We start from the raw sequence: 16,235 nt of genomic DNA, 5'->3' as shown, positions 1-16,235 counted from the left end.
GCACACGCATGCACACACAAACAACAACACATCCAACAACACTTCTAAAATACACACAAAAATGGAACAATGGGTAATAGAAAGAAAGCAAATGAGCACCGCAGAGAGCAAGGTTGTCCACCGAGATGTTAGATTTGTTTGACATCCTCATCTCCCTGGGCTTTGACAACAGACGAGCCCGCAGACAATCGCGCCATTGTACTCCTCTTTTCATCTATTTCCCCTTTTGTTCCATCTCTCTACCATTCGGGGACAATCCGTGCCGCCATAAGCAAAGATAATAGGATTGTTTTTTTTGTTAAGGCATGCCCTGCCCTTTTCACACAAAGTTTCCTCCCTCTCATTCCCATCACCTCCCAGGACTGATGTGGAGCATAAAGGCAAATGATGGAGCGGCAGGGCTGCTGTACACTGCAAATTTACCCCATTAGATTTTTCATGTTTAATGCGAGGCGTGTTTTCCTCAGGGCTGTTATTTGTGCAGCTGTCACCGCATTATCGACACAAATGAGGCGACATCATTTGCCGTTCGTCTCTCTGTGCCCAGATGTGTCAATCAACCAGCACTCAAGGGACCCCCAACTCAGCATGGCCGGATATAGATTTTGTTCAGCAGACAGGGGAGGAGACAATAACAGACAACTCACACAAGGGCACATTTGGATTGATGTTTCTTGTGACTCAGCCCTCGGCCCTCTGATTGACAAGCAATACAATTAGGAAGGCGCGGGAGAGGAAACGGAAGCCTGTTATATCGCTCATCAATCCAATCCTCCCAGACCACCCTCTCTGGTCTCCACTCATCAGCTAATGGCTTCTCTCGCAGTGTGCTTCCAGACTAATTTCAATACAGATACAGTATGATGTTCACACTAATACAAGGCCAGATAATGACACCAGATAGACAGACAGATGTGAACAGAAAAACAAACAGACAGACAAAGTGACAGAGGGAGGGAGGGAAAGGGTGAGGGAGAGAGTGAAAGAAAAGAGACTGACTGAAAAGGTGAGACAGACAGACATACAAACAGGGACAGCAAAAAAGGCATTTCAGTCAGCACTGCATTTTTACCCAAACCAAGACACCCAGGTTCAAAGCCAAGCCTTGAACTTCAAAATATAGTATATCTGCGACACAAAAAAACACGTTCAATGCCAGTGCCAAAATAAAGGAAACCTATATGGCTGTGAGTCAAATTATTCTATCATATTATTACCTCTTGGTTTTACCTCTATATCAATTAAAATGCGGCTAAACTATCATCTGAAGATACAATTGGAACTCTACATAACGTGCACACTTCAAAGCAGAGATTATTACCACAGTACCAGACAGCCCACTTTCAGAACTCAACCTTAAAGGACCACTTCACCCCTTTTGCAACCAGATCTTATTTTAATGATGGTTTGGAGACCAGAAACACTTTCCTGGGGGTTCTATGTGGGAAATATGTGTTTTTAGATATTTTAGTATTTCAAAGTGTCTTCTCACTTCCTTCCTGGACTACATGTTGTCTCAGTAAGACAGGCCTCTCCACATGGTGGGGTGAGTGCACCAAAGCATTATGGTCATTGTAGTAACCCAGCAATCCAGTCAAAACACATACTACATTATTTTTCTGGTCATAGAGTACACATTTCTAATTGTGCCTCTTATCTACTACAAATACTATTAACATTGAGTGACTGGAGTTTCTTCCAGCTGTGAAATGTCCCTTTAAGAAATAGAGGGCAGTGGAGATGACGAGCACAAAGATTAGGCTGAGTCACCTAAACCTCATCCAAATTGAACGGCGCTTGTTGTGACGGGTAGACAAACTGTAGTGCTGTTTTGGTCTCTCTATCCACACAGGGGCTGGGCGTGAGCTTGTATTTTCTGAAAGTGTTACCTCATAAAGGTTATCCGGTCTCATAAAGCCCGGTCTTTACCAAGACAGGGCTCAGCTGGAAAAAGGCTTGTGTTAAGAGTAGGTTTAAAGGACCATACCGGTGGTCTGGCATGTTTTTGCACATTGAGTGTGACTCACAATATACTCAACATTACTATTTTCCAAAGCATGCTGTGGTTTGTTTGATTTTCGAGGAAGCAATTGGAATCAATTCATTTCAGTATGAGTTCAGGGGGTCCCCAGCAAAATGAGGTAGAAGGTAGTTGAAACATTTAAGCTCCTATTTTATTTTTAGCTATTCGGAATTAGCCGATTCACAAGCTTGTTGCAAGCTGGATCCCATTTGCCCTATGCTGCATTGTGTACACAGCTTTGTGAATAATGCATTATTCATAATTCAACAACTTATGAACATATATTTTCCACCCGCCCCTGCTACTGTGCCAATAAACCCAACGTTCAACCGTGCTCTTCGTAGAGCATGTAGTGTAGACTGACAGGGTCAGTTACATACAGTACAGCCCCCACCACTCTAAAAGCAGAAACCTGGCCGCAGTGAACGGGACCACTGACCAGAGACTGTCATCATCACTTCTCTCTCTCCCTCTCGCTCTCTCTCCACAAAAGAGAAGCGAGGAGTGGAGAAGAGGAGAAGCAGGATAGCCAAAGGATCAATACAGCATGGCCTGCTATTGGATTCCTGGCCTGCAGCTGTGCCATTCAGCAAAGAGTGAGAAAAGAGAGAGAGAGAGAGAGAGAGAGAGAGAGAGAGAGAGAGAGAGAGAGAGAGAGAGAGAGAGAGAAAGTGACACAATCAGAGAAAAGGGAGTAGAAATAGTGATAGTGAGATGGCCAGAGCAGAGAGAGGGGAAGCATGAGCCTGTGATGGAGAAAGAGAAGGTAGACAAAGGAAGTAAGGCGGATGGGGGCGGGGGAAGAAAGCAACTGAAGGGAAACACGTTTCTCTCTGTGGAGGTGGCCGAGTTACACGGCCAATGGTTATACTCTATACATGCCCACCCTGTACTGCCTTCCTGCCCCCCGTCCGCCTGCCTGATTGCCTGGTACACATTTGTGTCAGAGTTGAGAGGAGCAGCGCATGAGAGGAGCACAGCCGGTGAGAAGTGTTTGATCTCCCAGCCCTGCCTCTTTGATGCACCAAGTGGAAACACACTGCAGACTGGAGGAACAGAGACAGGGGAGATAATGTTTAATGTGATGTTAAGGAGTGTGTATGCATGTGTGCGTGCGTGCGTGCATGCACATCTGGACTCATTTGACGGAATTAATTAATATGAAGTGTGCGACGATGACTATGTAAATCTGGTCAAAACTTTGCCTGGAGTCCATACTGAGAATACTGTACATACATCCCAGTATAGGCTGGGTAAAATGTATAAGAGGCTCAAAATCCTTCTTGAACTTCCCCCATGAGGATTAATGGAACATCTGAGCCGCAAAAGCTTTGTGTCCAGCTATATCACCGTGGGTTTTTCCACAAATTATGACATTTTAAGATTCACTCTGGGTCCGACATATGAATGCAGAGATAATCTACGGGCTCTGACGGTATTCTGACAAATCCTTCTGTATCCTACTGTTTCTTATCTTCTTGCATGGTCTCCATGTCTTCACCTCATATTTTTCTTTAGTCCTTGCACCTCACCTCTCCTCTCTTATTTTCTACATCCACCTTCCTCAAGTTCCTCATTGCCCTTTCTTACCGACCAAACTTTATGTATAGGCTGGGGTCTACACACATACCACAATACCACATGTGGAAAACCTTACCCTGGGATTAAAAAACTCCCAGCCTCATGCAATTAGAAAATTGCAGCAGTCAATACTGAGACTTTGATTGATTCTTTTGCAATTAAGTTTGCAGCCCTAGTTCCCAATTCACCCCGCCCCTTCCTCTTCACTTTCTCTCTTTTAGCCTCCATCCTCTCACCTCTATCTCATCTCTCCTCTCTCCTCTTGACCTGTCAGGATGATTTCAGGCCTGTTGTGTCTACCCTGACTTAACACGGCGTGACTGCAGGAGTAATTACGACAGCCTCTGAGCAGCATTTGCCTCTCCCCCTGGTAACCTCGCCGCCTATCATCATCCAAAAGGCTTAACCCTGCTCTCCATGCTCACACGTGGGGGATGGACCAGACAACAACCCGTGCGGCAGGAAAACCATTAACCCGCAATTAAATTACCCTCAGCCTAACAATGGATGAGTGACATTTAAATCCACCAATCGAACGGCAGGGGGGATTAGGCACAATGAGCGTGCACGTCTCTTGGGGGGGTCTTATCGTCTAAATATGACAACCTGGATAAAGGCGGCGTCAGTTAGTTGAGTGCTTTGCCGTATCTACTGGTGAAGCAGATTTTTTTTAACCATTACTCAGACAGTCAGACTCATCTTTTGTGCAAGTAAGCCCAGGTGTGTTACAGGGCAAAATAACGTAGCTTAGGGTAGAGCAGAGGGGGAGCATTGCATTACGTTTGCGGTGGCTTTCTTTGTGTGAGTCGCAAATGATACGCTGTGGCTTGTCTAGTTTCAGGCACTCATCTTAAAGTGGTCAGAGACGCTAAAACCTTTTTTCTTTTCTTTTAGGTATTAACTGAGATCTAGGTGTTGTTTGAGATAGCAGACAATAGGACTAGTCATTAGAGCAAACAATAAGTACACAGGCCCGGCTTAATGCACAGGCTTGAGGGGCTGCAAACCAGGCCACCACGGGAACCAAACGCCTGGTAAGAAAAGAGAGAAAGACCGGACTGTAGTAAAACTACTGTCCAGGAGCTGCCAAAATTGCAGTACATCGGTGCCAACAAATCACCGAACCTGGTTATAGCCAGAGTACCACAAAGGGTTAATCCGGCCCTGAAGTGCCTCTATTGAACTGACAGTGACAGTGACTCGGGAGGTAGAGCAGACGCCTAGGAATCGTAAGATAGATACTAATTGTTTGGATACAGAGCTCCCTCTCCACTAGTAGGGTGGGCGAAGAAGAACTGTATAGGGGTTTCATTACCCTATACGGTACGTAAAGAATGAGTAAAAACAACACTTGGGGAAATGGAGTTCTGGTTCAATGGAGTCCTGGTTCAATTTAGTTCACTCTAGGGTTGGGTGATAACATTTATTTACCAATAGGATAGACTGAACATGTTTAACACGTTTTAATCTCAAAACCAAGATAACTAAAACAATCGTAATTTCATTTTTCACCAAAGTCATGCCAATGCTATCACTCCCACTTTAACTTGTGGTTCACTGAATCTTGATTTCAATAAATGAATGGACATGGAAAACATTGTTGAATTGTGTAAATATGGCTTTGAAAACCAAAGGAGTCTTATCGAGGCATGCTTGCTCCATAAATACCAGAGATAACGTGTCATTCGGCTCTACTCTGTTTTCAGTGTGAGGTGAAGTTAACCTTGGATGGCACAGCCAACGGACTTGCATTTGACACAACAGGAGACGAAATGAGTGTGTAGAGGAGAATGGACATGTGATACTGATAATGATGTGACCGGGGGTAAGAAAATAGGTTTTGAGGAGTAATATGTAAATCAATCAAAAATTAAGAACATGAATGGATCGCAACGGAAACAATCTGTAAGCTTTTTTGCGTTATCCTATCCTGATTATGGTGGGTCAGATGTTTGTTACATGATGTATGTATGTACCTGTATGTGACATATGATTTCATTTCAATAAAGATATCAATCAATCAAATCATTCTTCCAAAATCTGCTTCAATATGACATAACGTTCGAATTGCCATTGGGCACTGGACACCTCAGGGTCATATGAGACGCAAGCACGGTCGCACGCACGTACGCACACACACACACACACACACACACACACACACCAAGTTTAAGACTGTACAGTCAGGTGCTACGCGACCACAGTGTGACACAGAGATTTGGTAAGTTATTATAGTATAAATAGATATATTAAATATTTTTTAGGAAAATAAATAATCTAATAATACTTAATGTGGCGCTGAATCTATCTATAAATGCATGTACGACGTCTGTATGTCTGTCTGTACGTACGTGTTTAATCCACGTAACTCCAGAACCGTTCGCCGGACCCGCGGTTGTCCAGGATCGCCACAAAAGGCCTCTGCCCGGGCTGGAGCTGGCCTGTTCTGACATCACAACACCCCATATTTGGGCATGCCTGAACTTCATATAGGAATAACGGACACAGATACAGAAATGTCCATATATAGGCATAAAAGGGACACAGACAGATGGGTGGAACGGGTACTCTCATGGATCTCCAACTTCCATCATTACTGACTCGGTGCTCTATAGCCGGGCACCGGTCTAGTAGTCTTAAATAATAGACTTAAACTAGAAAAACACACGGACGGACGGAGTGCAAAACATACTCTCCACCACAAACACAATATTAGTATTCAAAGGGACAACAACTTACTTCATGGGTTTGAACAGAGCCTGTCCGTAGTTCTGGAAGGTCAGAATTAGCTTCAGCTGGGTGCCTCCAGATTTCATTGCTGTGGGTTGACAGAGACAACGGTGTGATTAGCAATTGACTGGATATTAACCAGTAGTGTCCCTATTCTGGGCATATCAGGCGAACATTTGGCAAAAATGGTGTACATTTAATGACAGGTCTACAAGCTCACAACATGGAGGAAAAAGTAGGGACTATTTAATAATAATAATAATAATAATAATAATAATAATAATTTGGACCCAATATAGCATTAAGTCCGGTATTATTATTTTTTGATTATCTCTTGTATTATCTCTTGGGGTGTTTTTTGTCACTGTGTATACTGTATTAATTTGCAAATAGATTAAATGTGTCCTCTACATTTTACCCATCCTAGGCGCAGTGAGCAACCGTTGGTTGTGGCACTCAGAAAGCATGGGTTAGGTGTCTTTCTCAGGGACACGTGGGGGAGGCCTTGAGGTGAACCTGGGACTTTTGGTTTCCCAGGTGGATTGTCTATTCAGCTATAGCAGCCCCTATAACAGACCCCTAGAGGACCATGGTCAAGGAAGTACAGTGTATTGGGTTTAAGTGGTTATGCCTGATTCATACTTGGTTGGGCGACGTGTGTAATTAAGTATAACTCAGGCTTTATGCTGTGGGCGAGGATTGCCCTAACACTGGCATCATGGTGTAAGAGCAGGATTGTTTTGCAACAGATGCCCGTAATGGAATATTTATATGGAGTTATGATGACACATGGCTACAGGAACATGCCACCAAGCATGACATGACAAGACTGGAAATCATGTTGCAACAATGATGAACAAAAAGATTGCAACAATGGTCCTAACTTCCGTCCTAACAAAACAAATGTTCACCGTTTGCAAGATGTGTAATTGTGTGTGTGTGCGTGCGTGTGTGGCGTGCGTGGCGTGTGTGGCGTGCGTAGTGCAGTATATTACAATTTTTCAAACGGATATTGTGAGGACCATTTCCCTGGTCCTCACAAGGCAAATGGTTGTTTTATGCCTATACAAAAGATGTTTAGAGTTAGTTTACACAATTAGAAAATGATTCAGGTTGGCGTTAGCTTTAAGAGCTCGTAGATCTGCTATTTTTCTGCTGTAAGTTACGGTTAAAATGTCAAATAAAATTGCTGATGTCCTCACAAATATATTAATACATGTGTGTGTGTGTGTGTGTGTGTGTGTGTGTGTGTGTGTGTGTGTGTGTGTGTGTGTGTGTGTGTGTGTGTGTGTGTGTGTGTGTACAGTGTTTGTGTATTTGTGCTTTGAAACGGGAGAGACGGCGGGTGCTGATGTCACAGTGTTTGTTCGAAGGGAAGGGAAGGGAGGAGGGTTAGGAGGTGAAGGACAGTCAGTGCTGTTCCACCACTGTTTACTCTCTCTCTCTCTCTCTCTGTAATCTCTATTGGAGCTCCCTCTCTCTCTTCCTCTGTTGACCATCTCTCTCTCTACCAATTCTTAGCTTGTACTCAGTCATCGCCTGCCTTGCTCTTTCTCTCTCATTCTCTTGGTTTATACAAATCCTCATGTCTGACCATCCTAGTATATGAGACTGTATAGGCCTACTACATACTGTATGACATCATATCATACCGTTTCATCCCTCTCTTTCGGTTGACATTCTATTTATCCACAGTTTATCCTACAGTGACATTGACAGTGACAGGGAAGCTTACAAGTATAGGCCTATTTTATATTTTGGCTATTAAAAAATAACCAATCTACAAGCTCACAGTATATTTGCATTGCGATGTGTTTTGAGCTTGAAGATCTGCCAAAATATTAAGGACCACATCACCTATATATTCAGCCTATCTTCATATAAATGGTCAGTAGGCAGGTTTGTGAACTGTTCATAGCTCGCCAATGAGACACAGAGCAAGTAGATGGAAATTGTGCCATCTCATAATGAGCATTAGTGAGGACCAATTACATGAAGATAAGGTTGAAAATGTGTGAAGTGCTTCTTTAAGCACTAAAATCTCTCATAGACACACATTGGCAGAAACGACGACAGAGGAGCCAGCGGCCTGACGATCAATTCCACACAGTGTTTTGGTGGCCTTTGGCTGGGGCCAAGGCTTCTCTTGTTCTTCCTGGTGTTTTTCTCAGGGAAAACATTAGACAGCTCTCAGTATTGATCTAGGGTCTTTTTCTATTTTTACTCTCAGTCAATGATGATGACAAGATAATGGTTTACAGGAGAAGACAAAAAGAGAGTTCAAGCTCACGCCACCCACCCGTATGTGTATATGTGTGTGTGTGTGTGTGTGTGTGTGTGTGTGTGTGTGTGTGTGTGTGTGTGTGTGCTAGTGTGCTGGTTTGCGAGGGAATCGCATTGTATACATTGTATTTATGCACTGTATATGCATGAATGCCTATGCACTTGCCTATGCGTGATATTTAGTCAAACTAGAGTGTGTCAGGCCAAGAGTCATTGTGTAGAGCTGACAAGTACACAGCCCATACTGATGTCATGTGGCGATCATGCAAATGCAGACACATTCACCATGTCCACCTACATCAACATCAACAGAGCCTTCACTTACAACTGATTTCCCTATGGAAACGTCAACTCTCTGCCCTCTACATACAATACAGTTTTGCGGCATTGGCTTTTGCATTGGCAGGGTTAGTGTTGCACTGGCAATGGGAGCAGAGCAGAGGCAAGGAGTGGTCTGATGAGACAATGAAATCTAAACCACAAAGTGGTTTTGTGAAGATGAAACTGGCTAAAGCAGTCCATAACTACAGCATTATGATTTCTTCTGTTACTATTTGTGTCAAATGAGTTACTACTGCCTCCAAACTGTTGGAATAACGAGGACTTTTATTTTGTCTTTTTTTCCACACACTGTGAAGATGCGCTCCCACATGGAGATGCCCGGGAGCACTTAGGGATTCGGTTCCTTGCTCAAAGACACCTAGGCAATGCCTACTGTAGATGAACTGACACCTCTCCAGCTACCAGTCCACTCCACACTCCATATTGTGGTCTGCGCTGGACCCTCCGGTTCCAAAAACAAGTCCCTACAGACTGAGCTACTGCCGCCCCATGTCAGTCTCGACTGCCCTGCATATCAATCTAGCCTATGCTGCATAAGTCGGCCATGCTGTTGGCGATAAACACTGCTTAAAAAGGTTTAGTATATAATACATCCAAGTCCCTATTCTATCCTTAAATGTAGATAATCACCGACTGCTGCTGGCTTCTATTGGTATTCCACCCCAGGGTTCTGCTATGGCTCTGTAATTACTGGACTAGCATGTATTTAGATGGCCAAGCAGCAAGCCTGAGAACAGCTTCAACCATCCAGGCCTGAGAGACACACACAGAATTACAGATGGAAATAGGAAAGCAGAAACACACAGATACAGAGAGAAAAGAGAGAAAAGAAAGAAAGAAAGAAAGAAAGACCTTATTCTGTAATAATTTACAACAAAGATCATATACTTTTATACAGAGCTAATCAGTTCTCGCTAAGTATTTAGTCTTAGCTCTAGGGCAATGTTGTTGTTATTGTTGGGTTCTACTTTCTTTCATAAACCAGAAATCTGCTACTGCTCCTCTTAACAGCGAGTGTGACTGTGAGACGTGCATCTGAGAATCAAATAAACACGTTTGGAATGTGGGAACAAAATATTATAATACCGGTACTTAATGTTATATTCTACCTATGCGACTTTGTGTGGGCTTTCACCGGCCATATTGGTAGTGTCCTCCATAAGCACCTGTGGCTTTCTGAAAAATGTCAGAGACTGCACATTCAAAGAAAGAACCTTGCATCATATGAGTTGGATCCAGTGCATGAACAGCAGGTGTTTATATTCTACTCCATTTCGTGGGAGGCCATGAGGGAACTTGCAGCTTATCACCAGTCCCTCATCCAATATTGTAGGCCAGGAGACAGGAGTATGTTGATCACATTCAACATTGATTCAACATCCAGCATGATTCCACCAGCTGTGTGTGTGTGTGTGTGTGTGTGTGTGTGTGTGTGCGCGCGCGCGTGCGTGCGTGTGTTTTATGCACATGTCTGTTGCTTGTGAGATAAACAGCATGCTTACCCAATACCCATCAAACAACCTACCTCCATTTGTCTATCCATTTATCAGCACTACCTACAGCTTGATATGCACAATTACCTTGACAAGAGCTTGAATCTTGCATTAACAGTAGATTTGTTACTGGATAGTACTGTGGCATGTTATAAACAAGGCACTAGGATGTGTAATTTTCATCTCATCGGTTCTCAATGTGAATAGAAAACAACTGTATCTGACAGCGAGGTCCTGCTACTCTTCTCTCCCAAGAGACTTTCAACACATCTGAGACTACTTAGATTTGAGTTGCTTTTCATTATGTAGCCTATACACAATAATGACAGCATATTTTCGTCTTTTTGTGTTTAGAATGCATGATATCACACTAACTATAGACACACAGTGACACAAAATGGCACATGATTTTTTTTAAAGGTTTCCAAGATACAGTATGTGCAGTCAGGTGTTCAGGGGATTTTTTTAAGTATATCTAATGGTAACTAATTTCATTTTAAATGACCCACCGACGCTTGTGATTCTCTGGGAGACCAGGTCCTTGAGCAGAGCATCGATGACCGGGTTGTGTCTGGAGTACAGCTCATATCGATTAATCCCAATGTGGAAACGGAGCCAGTTGGGGTAGGACTCTGCCGTCAGCTCCCCTGTAGGGCTGAACTCCTCCACGGTGCCTTCACCATGCCTGGTAGGATGGAGGAGGATGTCAGTGGATTCAAAGGTTTTCAAACGGATGAGCATTGCTGTAATGGGTGAACGATTCCACGCTATTAGTCCATGTACTGTAGGCTAGATGAGGTGTAATAATACACATACACTATGTGCACATAATAAAGCCAACATGTTTTGACGGCTTACCTGGATGGAGGTCTAGATATTAAGAGATTTATTTATTTTTATATATAAAATATGTTTAATTAGCTTAGCTACGTTGAGCCCAGCTACATTGATCAGTTCATTGCCAAGAACAAATGTTGCCACAGATTGGTAATTGGGAAATGTATCTTAATTTAGGCTACAATAGTTGCAATGAGAACTGGCAGTTAACATTGCTTTATAGGACCATTTATTTTGCAACTTTTATGTAGGCTATAAATCAAGCTTATATACTGTATACACATGTGTGTGCATTATGCATAGATATATAGCCTACTATAAAATTATATTGTTATAATATAGTTAGTTATAGCTTACTAGATAGATAGGCATATAAAATGATATAGGACTATATTTTTAGATAATTATATTTAAAATTATAATAAAAATGCAGTGCTATAAGTAGCTTACAATCAATTAAGCCTACTCTTTGTATAAAAGGTGATATAGCCTGCAAGTCACATGTATTTTATTAATATTGCACTTTTACCATTCCTGATTGTCTGCTGCTTTGGGGTCAAATCTGATGTCCGTGTTGACGTTGAACAGCGTGTCCTCGTCTGTGAGCGGCGGTAATGCTCTTTTATATAAGGGATGTTCGTAGAGAGCCGACAACCTTGAACCTCTCAACGCCACGTTATTCTTGGTCACTGCGGTGTCAGGGATAAAGTGTCTTTTTTTGTCACCTTGATTTTGTCTCTTTTTGTCACCCTGCAGCTCTAGTCGCCTATAGCCCTCCGTCTTATCCCCTGCAGGTCCCAGCGGTATCTTCTCTAGAGAATGGGAAGAGACATTTGAGCTGGGTTCGTTGCTGAAGTCCTGGAGGATCCGCAGGGTGTGCTTGTTAGGCCAGCTCTGCTTCCCCCAGTTCTGCGGCTCCTCGCTCGGCGTGTGCGAGCAGGAGCAGCCGCCGCCGCTGCGCCTCTCCAGCTTCGGTAACAAGTCTATCATGATGTGCATTGAGCATGCAACGAGAAACACCATGAGGATCAAAACGCGAAATTTGCGAAAGAGTATCATCTTCATCGTCTCCCTTTTCAGCAGATGTGAGTATTTACTGCAAATGATCAACACGCAGATGAACAGGCTGACTACATCGCTGATTATGTTTATCACGCTGGACGCCAATCTAAAGAAATACACGTTGAACACGTAGTAACCATCTTCACTTGCCGTCTTGAGTAAAGGTTTCAGTGTTCAGGCTGTGCGTTTTCAACATCAGACACCCGGGTCTGTGTGCGGGCGAATCTCAGCAAAATCTCAGTCGCAAAATCACACGCAGTCACTCAGGTAAAACAGGTCCAATCGGTTCAGACCAACGGTCGACTTGCGCAAGCCATAATTCTCTCCCAACATTCTCTCCCTCTCTCCTCCTCTTATCCTACTTTAAACGTGATAACGCTAGATCCTAGGTTATTATAATAACTGCTAAATTCTACCAACTCGTCAACGTGGAGTAAATTATCCTTTATAAACCTGCGTGTCCACGAAGTGGGGAGGAGGGGGGCGGCGCGCATCAGCCGTGGAACGGAACGGGTTATCGCGGATCAGATGGCAACGAGCGAGAAAGCGGCCCAGATAAAACGTAGACTAAACGATATCGGATTGAAATAATATTTTTTGGGGAAAGTCCCGGAAAAGTATAGCCGACGTGACTCATCCACTTCAGCAATCCAACATGCGTAATATTTTCACATTCCACATCGGATAGTCCCGACAGAGTGCCCGAGGCGAGCCAAAGAATATTTTACACAGGTGCAGGTTCGTTTCGTTTCCCTCAGGAGACAGACCTGGGCCAGGCAGCCTCCCCTTAGTGCTAAGAAAAGAGAATCCGACTCTCTTGCATGTGTGAATCAGGGTGGGTGTGTTAAATATTATGATGAAGCCAGAACTAGATCCAGCCTTTGCGCAGCGTCACCGTGTAGAGATTGGCTGAGAGATGCGAGAGAGAGTCAGAGACAGAGACAGCGAGAGAGAGAGTCAGAGAGAGAGAGAGAGAGAGAGAGCAAGAGAGAGGGAGAGAGAGAGAGGGGAGGGGGGTGTATGTGAAAGCTGAAGTGCTCAGTGCTCGTTTGTATTCCTCTTGGAATGGGTCCTCGGCTCCTCGCTGCACATCCAGCCTGTGCAAGAAGAGGGCGTCTCATCCCACTGGCTGGCCAATATTCAATTCAATCTGCCGCAAAGCCTATGAAGCTCCTCTTATTTTTTTCTTATTTTTTTCTGAAATTCATCTGTTGGAATCCCTTTGAAATTTCTCCTCTGAGACATGAGCCCATCCGTCGATGATACATTATACAGGGCTATTAGACCGCTGCAAAGGGATAAAGATTGAGTTCCACCCTTCACTACTGCCACTCAGCAACGATCACATCTTAAATTTTCAATATTATCCAAACGCTGCATGAAATGAATACCATAAAGTAGCTTTCAGCACTGTGGTTCTCAGAGCAATCGATTAAAAAAACACAATAATCCATCTAGGCCCATCTTATGCTACAAGGGCTACCCAGGGGCCTGACACTTTGGGGACCCATGGCCAGACCCCAAAATGAAAGTGTTAATATAATAAAAGTCTACCAAATAAAATAAGTCTACAATATGCTAGTATATTATAGAGATATTTTATTTATCGTTCGTAAATATAATTCTCTTCTCTTTTTTTGTTTACTTATTGGAATGCAATAAATAAATAGCTATTCCTGTAGGCCTATAGATCAAACACTTTAAAATGCATTTGTCGCACTCCCATTTTCTTCCTGGAAATAAAAAAGTTTGTGTTTCCGAGGCTACACGCCCATCTGCTTAGAAAGAATATTGTCTTCAATATAGATCATAGAGATGTATTTTCATATTAAGGAGTCTCCTAAATGGAATAGGCCCTGGACCGCTGCAAACCTGTAGACATCTAAAAATCACACCTGTGTGAAGTGAGCGGTGCAACTGTAGCGTGTGGGGGTGCCCGGGGGGTCCCTGCAACATCCAGACCCCCAGGAACTCGCCCAGGGGGCTGGCCCGGTTCTGGCGAGCCGCCCCGCGTTCGAAACGGTCGAGAAATGACAGAGTTACCGTGTTGCAGCTTTCCGTGCTCGGACACAGAGACAGACACACATTCATGTACATATGTATACTTTGTATAGGGACACACATAGCTGCGTAATGGAGCGGAGGCACCACTCAAAAACTGAGGAAGGCAGTAGCCTATAGGGGAAAAGACTGACTGTGTGATTTCTTGTTTGACCTTTAACCTATTAAATGATAATACACCACACCAATGATCATGAAAACCACACAGAGCACTCTCCAATATCCAATCAGCACGCTAATGTTACTCTTTATGGGTAATTGCCATGGCAATAAAGGCTGCATAGCGACTGAATGTGGTGGTAGTTGTAGGATAGAGGAAAAAGGTAAGGAAATAAATAGCTTGAATGAACATAATATGGCATGCCGGCGTATATGCATGAGTGAACGATGATGATAGACCTACTGTACCTCCCTAGATTAGTTCATAATTAACGCTCCGACCGTGCTAACACGACAGTGGAAGGAATGGCGTTATAAAAGAGATATGCGCTATGGAAGATTATTCATTGGAACAAAACATTTGTCTTGAATGCTAATGAACCTGTGGAGAAATAATTAAAACAGCAACGAAATGATTGTTGTCAATTGGAAGCTGTAAATTCTGTGTGTGTGTGTGTGTGTGTGTGTGTGTGTGTGTGTGTGTGTGTGTGTGTGTGTGTGTGTGTGTGTGTGTGTGTTTGGGGGGGGGGGGGGGGGGGGTACAGAAAGTGACAAGTGATTGGTTTATTCCCGTCTTTACCGAGCTGAGCCCTTCCCAGAATCAAGCACCAAGGTATCAAGTGACACGCGACAGGCCCGACAAACCTCCTCCACAGCATCATTGTCTATTGTGTTTCACATTGAGTGGGACAGAGAGAGAGAGGATCCTTGTCTCACTTACTCAAGGATGCATTCCGCTAAATTACGGTGTAATGGAGGGTTTACAATACATACAGCACTGCACTGGCCAGTGACATTTGAGGCCTTTTTAACAGTGACTAATTCACAACAAAGGAGAAGGTTCATCAGGATTGCCTCTGTTGGTGTTTGATAACAATGATACCAGGGGCGGAAGAAGACAAAGCGGACGCTTGTTGCCTCTGCCAGATCTCATGCCAGCCGTTCCTGCCTGTGGCCTGCTAGCCCGAGGTGAAACAAGGCGGGAGATGAATGTGTATTGATGTCAGTCAGACATGGATCACAGCAGCCCAATGGGTCAATGATTCCTCACAAGGCTTGTCTTGTGCAATTTTCAGCTCAACCTTTCAGGATGAATCAAGAAATCTCCCGAGTGTGTTTTTTTATGTGTGGGTTTTTTCCCTTCTACAGGGCTCTGCTGTTACGTCAGTGTGGTTTCCCGCTCTCATTTTATACCTTGTCAGATGGCATTAAGTCTTCAGATCCAGTAATCAGAGCGGACGCTTGTGAGATGACGAGAAGCAATTAATTCAGATTAATATTCTCATCCCGCAGTGAATTATCATTGGGCGGAAAATGTCACTCACACAACAGCAACTCTCTGACAGAGAGCTCTTCTGAAATTGATGATTTGACTGACACCAGCGGCAAAGTTGACTAGCAATATTATGAGTTTCACCCCCTATAGGTTTTCATTAGACCAGACCAAGGCGCAGATAGCCGGGATTACTCGACTCACTGGCCTTGGAACGCCTCGGGATCCCCTAAGAGGAAGTTACTAATGTTGCTCTGGAGAGGAAAGTCTCCCTTCTGGAGCTGTTGTCCCCGCGACCCGACTACAGATAAGCAGTTGAAGCAGGGACGTAGCTGACCATTTGGTTGCCCTTCTCGTATATTTGTGCTGTCCCCCCCTCCCGACGAGAGCG

The 16,235-nt window shown here is 43.8% G+C and overlaps 1 protein-coding gene across 1 annotated transcript in view; it reads right to left on the bottom strand.

Annotated features, from left to right (window-relative positions):
• fam20cb (FAM20C golgi associated secretory pathway kinase b) overlaps positions 1-13,158 on the bottom strand; it is a 66,124-nt gene extending 52,966 nt beyond the window's left edge. Inside the window, exons 1-3 of the mRNA XM_080789759.1 lie at positions 11,819-13,158; positions 10,962-11,137; positions 6,344-6,422 (exon numbers count right to left, since the gene is read on the bottom strand). Of these exons, the coding sequence (XP_080645885.1) occupies positions 6,344-6,422; positions 10,962-11,137; positions 11,819-12,354 (791 nt within the window). The 5' untranslated portion in view covers positions 12,355-13,158. The remainder of the gene's footprint in view (positions 1-6,343; positions 6,423-10,961; positions 11,138-11,818) is intronic.
• Between the last annotated feature and the right edge of the window lie 3,077 nt (positions 13,159-16,235).

This window comes from Protomyctophum bolini (assembly GCF_963924005.1).
Source record: "Protomyctophum bolini genome assembly, chromosome: 18".
Taxonomy (NCBI): domain Eukaryota; kingdom Metazoa; phylum Chordata; class Actinopteri; order Myctophiformes; family Myctophidae; genus Protomyctophum; species Protomyctophum bolini.
Note: the sequence above shows the minus strand (reverse complement) of the source record. Positions and strands in the feature narration are given on the sequence as shown.